At 42.1% G+C, this 14,481-nt stretch overlaps 1 protein-coding gene across 1 annotated transcript; it reads right to left on the bottom strand.

The window, feature by feature from the left end:
* Positions 1-17: 17 nt before the first annotated feature.
* LOC102229336 (3-hydroxy-3-methylglutaryl-coenzyme A reductase) lies at positions 18-10,166 on the bottom strand. Its single transcript, XM_005802482.3, has 20 exons — positions 10,061-10,166; positions 9,543-9,762; positions 9,342-9,453; positions 8,724-8,811; positions 7,610-7,694; positions 7,426-7,531; positions 7,229-7,335; positions 5,906-6,025; positions 5,641-5,774; positions 5,050-5,324; positions 4,187-4,275; positions 3,894-4,088; positions 3,252-3,410; positions 3,013-3,170; positions 2,819-2,924; positions 2,199-2,369; positions 1,971-2,111; positions 1,694-1,852; positions 883-1,031; positions 18-785 (listed from the first exon to the last, which is right to left on the bottom strand). The coding sequence occupies exons 2-20, from the start codon at positions 9,702-9,704 to the stop codon at positions 722-724; spliced, it is 2,580 nt and encodes an 859-aa protein (XP_005802539.1). The 5' UTR covers positions 9,705-9,762; positions 10,061-10,166; the 3' UTR covers positions 18-721.
* Positions 10,167-14,481: the final 4,315 nt, after the last annotated feature.

A 14,481-nucleotide genomic window follows, 5' to 3' on the forward strand; every position in this document is an offset into this window, starting at 1 on the left:
AATTTGAGTTCACCAAGTAGAAAGGTAGCGTTTTATTTTTTTAAATATGATTACAAGTGTAAAAAATTTCTTTGAATTGGATATTCTATGTAAAGCTCCACTTGTAACACATAAGGCCACTTCTGAGGATGGCAAAACAAGAATCTGTCTGATCTAAAACCCACTGAGGCATCACAACCGTTCTTTAACATTCACCACCTGCAGGAATCTAATACTTTCACATGAAAACGTTCAAAATAAATAAATATTGCTTTAAGTTTCTTGTCTCCCAGCGGTAACGACTAGTTAGTGGATCCGAGCGGGAACCAAGAAGACCAGCAGTCATGGCCGCTCCGCAGTATACACAGTATACAGCAGCACACTTTTAGTCAGGGAGGATGGCACGAGTCGGAGCTTGTAACACTGGCAGGAAAAAATCACACATTCAGGGTTTGAAACGTGAGCAGAAATGGCCTCACACACGTCGGCGGCGCCGTCTCCAGCAAGCTTTTGGCAAATGCAAAGCCAGGTTTGAACCTGTTTAACAACCATGCAGGTTTTCTCACATCTCTGATTCAGTTAGCTGATCGTCCAGGATGGGGGGAAAAAAAAAAAAGTCAGATGCAAATAAATAGCACATGTTAGTAACGGTAACATCTCGACTGGGAAACAAAAAAAAAACCATTTGCAGTCAGAGAGCAACCAAACACAGGTTGTGTTTATAGCAGTTTTGGACGAAGAGTCAACGCTTGGGGACGTTTGTCTCGGCCGTTGGGAAAGCCATCTCCGGCAGGTCAGTTTTAGATCTGGAAGGGGAGAGAGAGAGACACGCAGTCAGAAATGGCCGAAAAAGGTGGCGGAGGCAGCGTTGGGAACAAAACCTTTTAAAAAAAACAACCCTACCTGTTGTGAGTCATGTGACTTTTGACGAGGTGTCCTGCTGCCAGAGCGGCCATCAGAGACAGCTCCCCCGCCAGGACGGTGGCGCACACTACACGGGCCAGCTGGCGGGCGTTCTCTCCCGGCTGGTTGGGGCCGGCGACACCGAGCATCTGCAGAGGAAGAACGAATGAAACGCATCAAAACATTTCCTGCACTGCAGGTGAACCAAGTAGCAACTGATGAGGATTTTAGTTATCGATTATTCTGACAATAAATCAGATTAAAGAAACTGGCACATTCTGCATATTTTGTTTTAAAGCCCTTTTTTATACACTGAAAATACATTCAAAGGTGTAAATGAAACAATTCATCTTTTAATGAGAAAAACATTTTATTGCCTTAAATGCAATAATGGCTCGAAGAGTTCTGTGTAGAACATATTTACAGGCAAAGGTTTATTTTTATCATAAATGCCAAATATATACATTTGTACAGTTTGGGCTTATTTAATGAATAGTAAATATGTTATTCTTTCAGCAAATTACCTTTTTTTTCCTGAGCCTTTGCTCCAGTTAACGATTAATCAATTACTCAATTAGACGATTAATTCAATTAATCGTTTCAGTCCTAGCACCAACCTTGTGAAAAAATATTTCAAGCGTTTTCTATCAAACAACACTTTATGAAGTGAGGGAAAGATTAAACAGCTGCAGTCTGACAGCTGTGAAACACTAAAAAGATGAAAGCATATTAACGCAGATGAACTGGTGGTTCTCAGACGGAGGACTGGTGGCTGTGGTGGCTGTGGTGGTGGTGGTGGTGGTGGTGGTACCTGCAGACAGGCCTGCTGTGGCGGCAGGTTGGTGCCTCCTCCCACCGTGCCCAGCTCCATGGACGGCATGGTGCAGCTGATGTACAGGTCGTCTCCGTCTGGGCCGGCGGCCTCCATCTGAGTGATGCAGCTGGAGCTCCCCACAGTCTGAGCCGGGTCCTGCACCATAGCAACAGCACCGGTGAGGAACTGGGATGACAACTGGCCACGTCGAGTCCATCCATTAACCACTAAACTAACAGCAGCTCCAGTCTGAGCGCGCTCAGTGCTGCTCTACCTGTCCGCAGGCGATGAAGACGGCGGTGACGATGTTGGCGGCGTGCGCGTTGAAGCCCCCTATGCTGCCGGCCATGGCCGAGCCCACCAGGTTCTTACTGATGTTCAGATCCACCAGAGCGGCCGTGCTGCTCTTCAGAACCTGCAGCAGAACATTTACGCAACACGTTGAACTCAGCTAGGGATGACGGAAGCTCGAGCTGACATCGCTTCCTGTTGGATCCTTTACCTCCCTCACCACCTTGGCAGGGATGGTGGCTTCACACACAGCAGACTTCCCCCGACCCAGGATCCAGTTGATGGCAGCAGACTTCTTGTCAGTGCAGTAGTTACCACTGAGAGACAGAACCTCCACGTCTGGAAAGTGCTGCTTGAGCCGACTCAGAGCCTGCTCCGTCCCCTGAAGGGCACGCGCGCACACACACACACACACACCTTTATCTATGGTGTTGGACACACTGGGAACTTTTTCAAGAAATGAAGGGGAAAAAACCCCCAACTCATTTCAGTCCACAGTCAAGCAAGAGCTTGGTGAAAAATCTCAGATCCGATTTGAAATCGCATCATTTTTTGTCAATTTCTTTTCTAAAAAGTAAAAATAATAATAAAATTACAAATGAGTGTACTTCTTAGTTCAATCAACCCTCCTGTGAGTAAGTATCAGGGTTAGGCTACAAGAATTTTAGTCATAATACCACAAAAATAAAATAAACTTTCCAAAAATGAAACAATAATAAAACCAAACATTTGATCGATCGCTCAGCTCTACATAAAATACTTCAAGGTTTTGAAAGGTGTTGAAAATGTTCAGTGTTGCCAACAAGGAGAGCTTGGGACGTCTGGTTGTACCTTAGAGAGCATGTTCATCCCCATGGCGTCGCCCGTCTGCGACTGGAAGCGAATGTAAAGGTTTCTTCCTGCCACACAGGCCAGCAGCTTCTCCAGACGGGCAAACCTGCAAACACAAACATCTAGTTTTGATCTTTCTGCCTCTCAGGTGAAACAAACAAAAATTAAGAATCACCTCCGCGGCCGTTTCTCACCTGCTGGTCTCGTCGAAGGCTTCCTTGACCGAGCCGAACCCGTCCGAGGTCTCCAGCCACATTTTGACCTCTGCGGCCCGGCACGCCGAGGGCAGCCTCACCACAGGACCCCTGGTCATGCTGTCGGCCAGGATCCTGCTGCTGCAGCCCCCGCTCAGCTGGACGGGGGGATAGAAGAACGCTAACGGTTAGCAACTGAGCGCCCCGGACGTGACTGACGCAGGAGCCGGTGTACTTACAGAAACGGCCCTGCAGCCTCTGTTGGTGCTGGCCACGAGGCAGCCCTCCGTGGTCGCCATGGGGACGTGAAACTGCTGGCCGTCCAACAGCAGCGGGCCGGCCACGCCCACTGGCACCGGCATGTAGCCGATGACGTTCTCACAGCAAGCGCCCATCACCTAAAGTGACACAAAATGAAACACACAGCAGCGGATGAGGATGCTGGAACCGTTTCTATGGCAAAATAAAAACAGGACAACTTAAAGGGGAAGCGTTATGTAAAATCAACTTTATGAGTTTTACATCATGTTATGTTATTCCCTCATCAAAAACATTCCTGGAGTGTTGCTTTGATTCTTTTATGCATGTATGAGAAATCCTTTAATTTCCATGGTAACCATTCAGTTGTGCAAAACACCTGGGTGGACCTAGTCCCGCCTCTGAGGATGAAGCTCCTCCCATACTCAGCTTTTTCAGACTAGCCAGCAGCAATTAGCAAGCTACAAAGTCAAATTTCTTATAAGTGATATTTGAGATATACAGTATTATAATAACAACTGAAGATAACAGTTACAAGACTGTGCTGTAAAATGGCACTATGTGGGAGTATATATATTAATAATAACACTGCCCCTTTAAGGTACAATGGAACCTGTAAATACCTTTGAATAGTCGTAGCCTTTGTAAGGCAGACCAGACAAAGCTGAGCTGACAGGAAGTTTAAGCGCCAGCATCTCTCTCCTGATGGCCACGCCCCTTTCTGGAGTCTCCAGCAGCGCTTCCAGTTTGTAGTTCAGGATCTTCCTAGCCGTCACCAGGTCGATCACTTCTGAATCCGTCAGCATTTTTGGACCGCTCTAGAAAAAATAAATATATATATTTGTTTAAAAGCATCAAAAACTATTTCCACGTCGTCAAAAACTACCTGAGCTGTCAGTGTGGTCTGGTGAGTCACCTGAGGGTCTGAGAGGACGGCCATGCATTCCTCCAGTGAGCGAGGTTCTGCTCCACAGCCGCCGGCCTCCACTGAAACGCTTCGTCTCACTTCAATGACAGAGAGCAACACGTCATGTTGGGGTTCATTTACTGTGCTGGTCGGTGGCTCTCAGGACCTCCCACAATGGATCTTAATAAAAAAAATTAAAAAGGACCAGCTATCGTTTCTAAATTTAGATATATTAAACTTTTTGATAGTTTTTCAGTTTAGTCCTACAATATTTGAAGTGAATTTCCACAAAGTATGACGATAAAAGCGCAAGTAACACGTTTTTAAATGTGTTTTTCTGCTCATTAGGTCGGTAATCTCTGTGCTTTTTTATTGTTTAAATCATTTTCTGTCTTACAGAAAAAACAACAACATTTTTTTGCTAAACTTTTATGCTCATCTTTATTTTAAATTCTAAAAAAATAGGGGATAAATTGTGCATCTTTGAAAATGACAAATTTCCGATCTGAAATGATTTTAAAAATGTAACGTGTGACATTTGCGGCTCAAAATGAGTTTTCTTTGGCCGGCCTGAGAGTAAAAAATGTCTCTGCTGCAGATTTGATCAATTCAACTAGTTTAGTAATCAAATGGGATCAAATGTAGTAAAAAATATTATATCATTTGTAAGTTTATGTTACCTAGAAAGGGGAAATGTTTTACATGTCTACTGATTAGAAACAATGTTTTACATTAGAGCTAATATAGTTCTATGTCCAAGTTGGTATTATTTTGGGATGTTCCATCACTGTGAATTTAACAGGAACTATACAGGGTGTGATTGGAAGGCAGTATACCAAACCAACAAACTAAGACATCATTGTCTCACCCACCTTCACAGGTAGTATCCGCCTCAGGCAACGGTTTAACGTCCGAGACCGCCGAGGAAGCAACCCCGGTTGCTAAGACACCAGCTGAGCTTTTCCTGGCAGCCGATTGGTCCCTCCTGCAGCAGCCGTCGGCTGCCCGGGGCTTCTGAATCAGAGAGGCGCCGCTAATGGGACTCCTGAGAGACAGGGAGGACTCGGTGTCCGCCTGCTCGAAGACGACGTACTTGATGGCGAGGAGCAGTGCCAGGCCGAGAGTTATCACGTGTTCCAGCTCCATGCTGGTGGGACGAGACGGACAACAGCAAACGTGAGCGGAGCAGGACAAACCAGAGGCACAGAAAGACACTTCACCTGTAAAATTCAAGCACTTTCAAGGTACAATTTCAAACTTTTCCTGCACCAAACTGGAGATAAAAACAATGCAATTAACAGTTTCAATTCACTATTATGATATCATTTAATAATGTTAACCTTCTTTGTGATGATATTCTACATCCTGCAGCAAGGACAAGGTAAACTAAAATATAGGAAAATGTTATGAGTTTAAATGTCTCTTACAAATATAACATGATCCAAAGCTGGTTTTGTGTTTACCTGGTGAGTTTCAGGGGCCACGCGGTCCCAGCTGATTCCAGTCTCTCGGCTACGGGTCCCTCTGCTGTGCGATTGCGACCCGAACGCTCAGCTGTTAACCGAGTGTGGGCGTGGACCAAGGCCAAACCGAGAGACTGAAAGACGAGAAAGTGAAACGGACCAACGCTTGCTTCATCGTTCCAACTTTACATGAGGAAAGTAAAACTAAACCATCTTTAGGCAGCAGCAAAAAACTCTGGAAATTTTTTTTTTTTTTTGTTCTCACCATGATGATTTTAACTCTTTGGGTCACAGGGTTGGGCTTGTTATCTTCTTCCTCAGCCAGAACGTTAGCCAAGTGGCTCATCTGCCAGATGGGACGGCCTTCCCGGCTTTCCCTGGACAGCTTTAAAGCAGGAGAATCCACAGCTGAACATGTAACTCACTGATATAAATCACTGGATTGGACGTCGCGTGACTTGTTGTGCGTTACGCATCGAGTCTGGGAATAACGGCAGCTGGTAAAAATGGCACGATCATTGCCAAGAATCTGAAAAATGGACGCAGTTGTCAACACTACAGCTAAGATAACAAGGTCCAAGTGAATCGCATTTCACAGGAGAGGAAAAGGCTTCAACTAAAAAAATAAAGACTAAAAAATTTTGAGAAAGTAAGAAGTAGGTCAGTTATGCCAGCTTGACAATTTTAACATGTAGATGTGCTGAGGAATTCGCTATGTTTTGGTTCAATTAACACTAAAATAAGGCAAACCACACACCCGGATTCTGACAGGTCATCAGTAGAGCAGGTGTGTAAATTAGCTAATCTACCAACTCTAGTGTTTAGTTGGCCAATTCTTAATGATAGCAAAACTCACATCGAGTCTGAAATCTGGATCTGAGGTTTTTACAGGCTTTCTTTGTTTGGGAAACGTCTGCGTGTTGTTTGCCGTCGACTCCTGATGCACCTGAACATGATCTCTGCTGTCACCTAGCAGAGCTGTTGTCAGTCAGTTGCCACGGCGACTAAACATGGTTTTGAGTTGGTTTTTTGCAGCCGCCGTTATTCCTAAAAGTTTAATAAGCGACGAAAGCTGGACTAATTTTCCTTGTTGTGCGCAGTAAGTGGAGATGTTCATAACTATCAAATAGGATGAAACGTTTCATAAAGCACGGGAGTCACAGTTCGTTACATTTTAGTGAACCATGGCTCTTACAGCAACAATTATGTAAAATGAAGTTATTTTTCAATATTAAAAAAAATGAAAAATGAACCTAGAAATGACAGAAACCAAACTATTTATGGATCTATTTCTAGGCAGTATAAATATTTTACATATTAAAATAGGCAATTTTCTCAGCCTTAATTTAACCCTCATTTTCCAGAAATTGGGTAAGAAATAAGGGCGCCATGACCATTTATGTGACAGGTTCCTGCTCATCAGAACAGTTTAGGTTTGTTGTTATGGCTCAATGCATAGTGACGACGCTTGCAAGAGTACGTCACTAGCCATAGCGCCGTCCAATCCAGCAATATATATCAGTGATAGTAACTATTCTCGTCATTAGACTGAGCTTGCTTCAACAGGATGTTTTGGGTTCACCCTTACCTCGAGGACCAGAGAGACGCACGCTGGGAAGAACGTCATGAAAACAAAGTAATTGGCCAGAACAGACATGCAGCCAAAACAACACATGATCTCCAACTGAGGAACGCCTGGAGAGCAAAACAGGTCCTGATTAAAATCTCTGTTTGACACCAGCAAATGTTTTGGGGAGTTGAAAACCAACCGAAAGCCGTTCTCACCCGACATGGTGCCAATTCCTATAACCAGACACTCGACGAGAGCGTCGAGGGTGAATGTGGGGCCGAGGATAGCCATGCCCTTGGATATGTTCTCCCTCACCTCCTCCTACACAGAATCACGACCAGATTGTTACGGCTGGTTCGAGGCGCAAGTTCGGACGCGTCGACGGGCGTGAAACACTACCTGGGAGTTGGAGCTGAGGGCAAATTTAGCCAAAGTGCAGGCTTTGGACAGGTCAATGAGCAGGAGAAAGAACGGCAGAGCTTCACTGCAGAAAAACAGGACAGGGTGAGATTTCTGCAACAATAATAATAATAAAAACAACCGAGCAGTAGCCTTTTGCACTAATATCTTAAAGAGTTGGAAGCCACCATCACACCAGGAGGCTAGAGAAACGCCATGAGATTGGGCAGAGATCAGAACGGGAGCGTCTGATTAGTTTGACAGATTGTTAAGGTCATACTGAGAAAAATTTAAAAATAAAAAAACAAAACGCGAGAATAAAGTCATAATGATACGAGAAGGAAATCAAAATACCACGACTTGATTCTTGTTATTATTAAGACTTTATTTTAGTCATTTTCTTTTCTTAAATTATAAATAATACTCCGTCTCTGATTAGAACTGAATTACATCCCTCATCGTTTTTCAATCAGAAACACAAGGCGATCTTTCTCTAAAATACTAGTGAGTATTATAAACGACTTTGCTAAACCCTGGAGGTCAGGGGTCATTTAGTACATATTGGCTCTAATGTAGATACAGTCAAAAACACAAAAACCACAGATAAACATCATCATCGCTTGTTACCTGAAAACCAACACAAAGCGGAGCATAATTATTAAGTAGAAGGTAAACAATGCGCGGTTTTCTCTCTAGATGATGCACATGGCCATAAAGCTGACACTGAACATCACCATGAACACACCAATGGCGAGAAAACCTGGGATAAAGACGAGCTGTCTACAAGCCAAAACATACAGACAGAACCACAACAGAAGCTTGTGTTAAAGGAGGAAAAACTGGGGCGAAGGCGAAAAGCTTTAGGAAAACTTTAAATTTTACGTGCTTTGCTCTCTACCTAATATGACTAAACTTGTGCAATTTTGCAAAGAAGGACGTTTAAAAACAAAGTGTCATTTCCCTTCCACTCGGCAATAATCTGCTGCTTTGTGTTCATCTGGTAGACAAAATACAGATAAATTTAACCTTCGTTTGTGATTCCTTCATGACTAAAGTCAGGCAGTTACCAGGCATATGAACACTTTTCTAAAGCAGAACCTAAAATAACACTTACTTAAGACCGGTTAGTTCTTTCCCGAAGAAGTGGATGACCACTGTGCTGAAAACAAAGCTGGAAAACACTGTAAACAATCCAGCAATACCTGCAGAAACAAGCAAAAATAAATGTGTTTAGATATTTTTGGATGTTCTTTTTTTTTTTTTTTCCCCAAAAAAGATTGTTGCACTAGTGTCGGGATGTGTAACAAGCAGCCGCCAGTCATTTAGCTCAATTCAAAAATACTTTATTTATCCCGAGGTGAATATTGTCATAACTCATATCATTCAAGTATCTTTAAGGAGTCGTTGTGTAATGGTGATGCTGTGGGCAGGAAGGATCTCCAGTAGTGATCAGTATTTGACGCTACTAAGTTGCTTCTAATTGTAAAAACAATATCTTGTTACCTCGGTTACACGTCATAACAACTGTTTAAAAGTAGAAAGAAAGAAAAAAGGAGAGAGCAAAAAATCCTTCCAGCTCCCCACCATCCAAAATCCAGAGGGTATAGCTGTTTTAATATGCCAAAAAAAAAAAAATCTACAAAAAGAAATAATCAGAACAAAGGCGACGGAGATACTCCAACACGGAGCGCTGTGATTCTAGAACATGGTCACAGTCTGTCATCATACTGACCCAGGATATATTTGGATCCCAGCTGCAGGAGGTTCTTAAACTGGAAGTAGATATAAATAATAGCCATGCAGCGAGTGATGGTCAAAACGATTATATCACTACTGGGGGCCTCCTGAAAGAAAACAGGACATATAACCTCCTGTTAGCGTGAAGGAAAACAACTTCCTGTCTTCAGAAATGCTACGTTCACAGCCGTCTCACCTCTTCAACCTTGGGACAGTTGTTCCAGCTGCACATCTGACTGCTGGTCGGCGAGCTGTTCATGTTCATGAGGCAGACGGTGACGGCCAGGGTCCCCACTATCACCTCCCAGGGGTGGGAGGCCACCAGCAGGCCGTGGAGGCGGAAAAGACGGGCCAGCATCGTGGATGTGGAGATGCCTGCTTACCGGAGCTTCATCTGCAAGGCGACAATATCACCCCTGAAACCAAAAGACGGAGGTTAACTGGAAGGTTTAAAACGCCCAAAAATGGCCGACTGACGCAGCAGAGGAACTTTTCTTTTCACTGTACACACGCCTCTTTATTTAGTCAAAAAAAGCAAACTGTATCTATTTTCTCTACATCTGAGAGATACTGGCAGTGCCTACTGTTAGCCTTAGCAACATTAGCTGTCACACCCGAACTTATCTGACATAACCTCTTACCACAGGAAGCTTATCCTACAGCCTTAAACGTTCATAAAACCTCCTGTTCGCTGCCATTAGAGCCCCTACGCACCTCAAATGGTGAGTTTTCCCGCGGTCAGAGCGTCTCTTCCATAGTGGTGGCAGCGCTGCTGCTAGCTAGACTGACGTAACTAAAATCAACATGGCGACGCGGAACTCCTGACCTCATTCTGTCGTCACCGCGGAGACGTGACGGGGCGGCGCCTGAAGGACAGGAAGTACGTCAACACTTTTTCGAATTTATTTATTTATTTGTTTATTTTCACCTTTAAAACAGTTTTTGTTGCAATTTGTTTTATCGAGAGAATAAATAAGTAAAAAATATCAAAGGTACAGTTTTTTCTTTGTATTTTGTATTATTTTTACGCAAAAGTCTATCCTTGCGCCACTCCGACTTAGTAATACGGCCTTGATCTGTAAAAGTGCAAGTAGATATTTGATTTCTGTTTTAACGCAAATTAATAGATTGAAATTAACAGTGTTGTATAAAGTACTGAAATCTCAGAGTCAAGTAAAAGTACAAGTACCTCTCCAAAATATGACTTTGGTAAAAGTCAAAGTCACTGACTGAAATATTACTTGAGTTAAAGTCTTAAAGTATCTGAAACTTCTTGTACTTAAGTATGGAAATTACTGTAAAAATGGATGTACTCAAGTAATGTAATGAAAAGTACAAGTAAAAAGTAAAACAAAGCAAATGCAGTTTGAATGACTTTTTTTATATTTTGGTAAACTTGTCAAATACACTTAAAATAATGTACCCAACCAAGTGCAGGCAAAATTAAACCTGCTAATAGATATACCTGCAGGCATCATTTAGTTAAGAAAATTAGGTGCTTTACCTATAGCACAAGGTTAACTTAACCTGCTTTACAACTGAACCAGCTTCTTAGTAAACCCTCCAGGACAGAAAATACAAAGTTTTTGTAAGCCTTAAGTTTTCCCTTCAAGTAAGGTCAGTGCTGAAAATGAGAAAAATAAATAGTACAGAAAATGCGGCCAACATGAAGAAAAAGAGCTGTTACGATTACTCTACTTCACAAATCAGTGAATCAGTCAATGCTACAGTCAGTAGGTGGTGCACACAACTGGTCATTATGCAAAAGAAAAAAAGAATTGGGAGGGAAATGCAGCTTATTGGCATCTGTAAACCTGGTTTTGAACTTGCATGCCTTTCCTATATTCGTTAAATTTAGTCTAAATTGCTATCGCTATGGCTTCTGCCCCCCCTTGAACAGAGGAGTCTAGGTAGCCTGCTACAGTCAACATTAGGCCTAAGCTAAATACACCACGTATGGAACTGAAACAATGCCAAACAAAGTTCATTTATGGTCAAGATTTCACAATAGTGCCTAGTGACCAAGCTATAGTTACTGAAACAGGAGGATTATAACCATTTCATAAGAAGTTACCTCGATGTGTTTCTTCAAGTTGGACGGGGAGTTTTTGTAAGATAGAATTCCACATCTTCGGGCAGGAATAACATAAACTGCATGCGGTACGAAGAATCTTTAACACCCACGAAAGAGTATATTGTGTTTAAATAAGGCCATGGGCTCTCATCACCAGCTGGTGGTTCCCCTGGAGCCGTGTCCGACGTAGTTGCAGTCGTTGTGGTCTCGTCTCCTCCTCCATGTGACTGCTGCTGATTGCGAGACTTGCTTTGTGTTTAATGGGAGACGCGAAACAGGTGTATCCTATTGGTGGTGATGAACAAGCCCAGGCTAGTAGGCTACGGACTTTGTTCGGTAGCCTACTTTCTACTTGCTAATCAGTAGGTGGGGTCAAAACACTTTGTTTCTCTCTCTCGCTTTTTTGTAACGAGTAACTAAACCACACATTGAAAAGTATGAAGTACTCCAAAATATACTTAAGTAAAGTAGTGAAGTATTTTTACTTCGTTACTATACAACACTGGAAATTAAAGCCTTTTGTTGGCCAAAAACAAATACAGTACACATTGAATTTGGTTTGTTTCTCTTTCATGCGTGATATAACAAAAGTAAAACTTCCTGGTGAGAAAAACGAAAAATTGTCACAGTTCTTATATGGGCTCTTTGCACCTGCCGCGCTGACGTCACAACCGCATGCGCAAATGCGGCTCTCTTTTTCCCGCTTGGAGTTACTATGACAGCTAGAAAAGACAAAGTCTTACTTCAGACGCAAATAAAACAATATTATGAACATTGCTGACTTCCTAACATAATGGGCTTTTAAGTTTTCATGGATTTCCAAGCGGTCCTGAATTAAGAAGATGGTGGCTTGTAAATATTCGTCGCTACCAGTTAAAGCTAATGCTGCACAGCAAAGTTTACAGCCTTCACTTCACTCCGGATCAACTTCTTCAGCCTAAAGAAGAAGGTAAAGGAGCCTCCTGTGTTATTTCCATGGAATCACTTCTGTATTCAGCCTGAAAGAGTTTATGGGAATGTAAAGGAAAATGATTATTTGTTGGCGTTTAATACAGCTAATATACGACATGTGTAATAGTTATATACAATACTCTTATTTGGAACAGGTCTCGTCTGAGATGCGGTAAGCAGACAGAGCAGGGCCCTTTTTTTCCTCCCCCTTTTGACAGACACAGCAATAAAATTTACAATTCCGATAGAGCAGAAGAGACTTCTTGGCGCCAGGGATCTTCCGTATCAGGCAGAGATGACCACGGGGTAGTCCGCCCTTTGCTTAGATAAAAAACAGACACCTTTGCTATAAATCAGGAAGTCCCAACTTTCTTTGGGGGCCTGAGGGAGTTCTAATTGGTCGAAGAGCAGAACGCCTTCTTTGCATATATTAAATAGGGAAACACCCTTTTGGTTTATAATTTCAGGTCCGTACCCGAGAGTTCGAGAGTTCGAGAGAGTTTTTTCCATCTTTTCTCCACGAGGGCGCCTTTGTCTGTCTTATGTGTTTTGTGTTCGTCTGTCTTCCCCCTTGTGTGTTTTTATTTTCATGAGAAAATGCATATCTCTGTATCTCTGCAGCTTTGTTGTCGATTGCTCTGTATGAATTAAACTCTGTGATCTGTGACGTCATTCTGTTTCGCCGTACTTTTGCAGCCGTGATGACATCCGCTCGCGACCCGGCTAACAGGAGGAAAAGGAGAGCCATGCTTTTTCCAAAATTTAAGCTAACATAATAACTTTTCTTCCTTAACAGGAACCAGAGAGCAGACCAGAGCCAGACAGCTGAGCTACTGATCCGCCTGTACACACTGCTGTAAACACTGTGCTGCTTCACAAGAAACATGCAAAACTAATAAAGCGAAATAACACGGAGACCTTAAGGAACACGGCCATATTTTTCTAAAAGCAACAACTCTGAACCTGAACAGTCAGCTGAACTAGAACTCTGACACCAGAGCTGCTCTACTGTTAAGCTATGGGCTTGTTGTTCCTCAGGCTTCAGAAACAAAAGGCCTGAACCGTAAAATCCCTCATTACTTGGTCTCTGACACTAACGACAATAAACACAGGTAATATACTTGAAAATAAGGTAAAAACGTTGTCCGTTAGAATGGATGAAAAATGTTTAGATACTTAAATAGCACATTTTTACAAGAAAAATGTCTAGCATAAGCTAAAGCTAATGTTAGCCACAAAGTTTAAAGAAAGTAAAACTCACCTTCGTATCTGTGTATAACGAGGCGAACATGTTAAAACCTTTCTCCAGCTTATTGTCGGGGCTTCGGATCGATGTTCATCATTAATTGTTACCTTGGACAAGCCCTGCAAACACCCAGTGTAAAATGCCTTTTTCAATAGATCGGAAAAGATTGAGCCGCTTTTCCCCGAACGCGGAAGCTGAGGTGCAAAGAGCCCGTTCCTTCACACGCATCAGATTTTTTTGATTGTTTTACAGTTAAAATTAAAGTATTCATATTCATAGGTTAGCAACTTACAAAATGATAGCAGTACAAATGACAATTTTGGCTATACAAAAACATAAGATATTTAATATATATATTTTAAATACCCCTGGAGAACATTTTTCTTTATATCTTTAGAATGATAGGAGCACAAATGAAAATCTTTGCTGCACAAACCAGCACAAACGTTTGACACCAATTTTGTACCTGTTACCCAAATAAAGCGAGTGGGAGAGCTTGATTAAGGATTGTTGAATAAAGAAGAATGTAAAAAATTATTTTTAATGAAAATTAAAAATATGCACGTGCACCTAATATCGAAAAAAAAAACCTCAATAATATCACAACAAAACAGAAAAAATAACTTTCAAATTCAATATTTTGCTTTTTAAAACAAAAATAACCTTCGTTTTTTTTAAAAAATTATAATTTTGCTCTTTGTTTGTTGTTTGTCATTACTGGTTTCTGATATGAGAAGTCAATTACCAAAACATGCATTGATCATAAATTGGTTTGAGATTATGATTTATAAATTTGGCAGAATTTTTGACATGTACTTCCCATTAAGTTTTTACTTGAAGAAGGAAAAACATTACGCATAATTT

This window comes from Xiphophorus maculatus, chromosome 8 (genome assembly GCF_002775205.1).
Source record: "Xiphophorus maculatus strain JP 163 A chromosome 8, X_maculatus-5.0-male, whole genome shotgun sequence".
In the NCBI taxonomy this organism is placed as follows: Eukaryota; Metazoa; Chordata; class Actinopteri; order Cyprinodontiformes; family Poeciliidae; genus Xiphophorus; species Xiphophorus maculatus.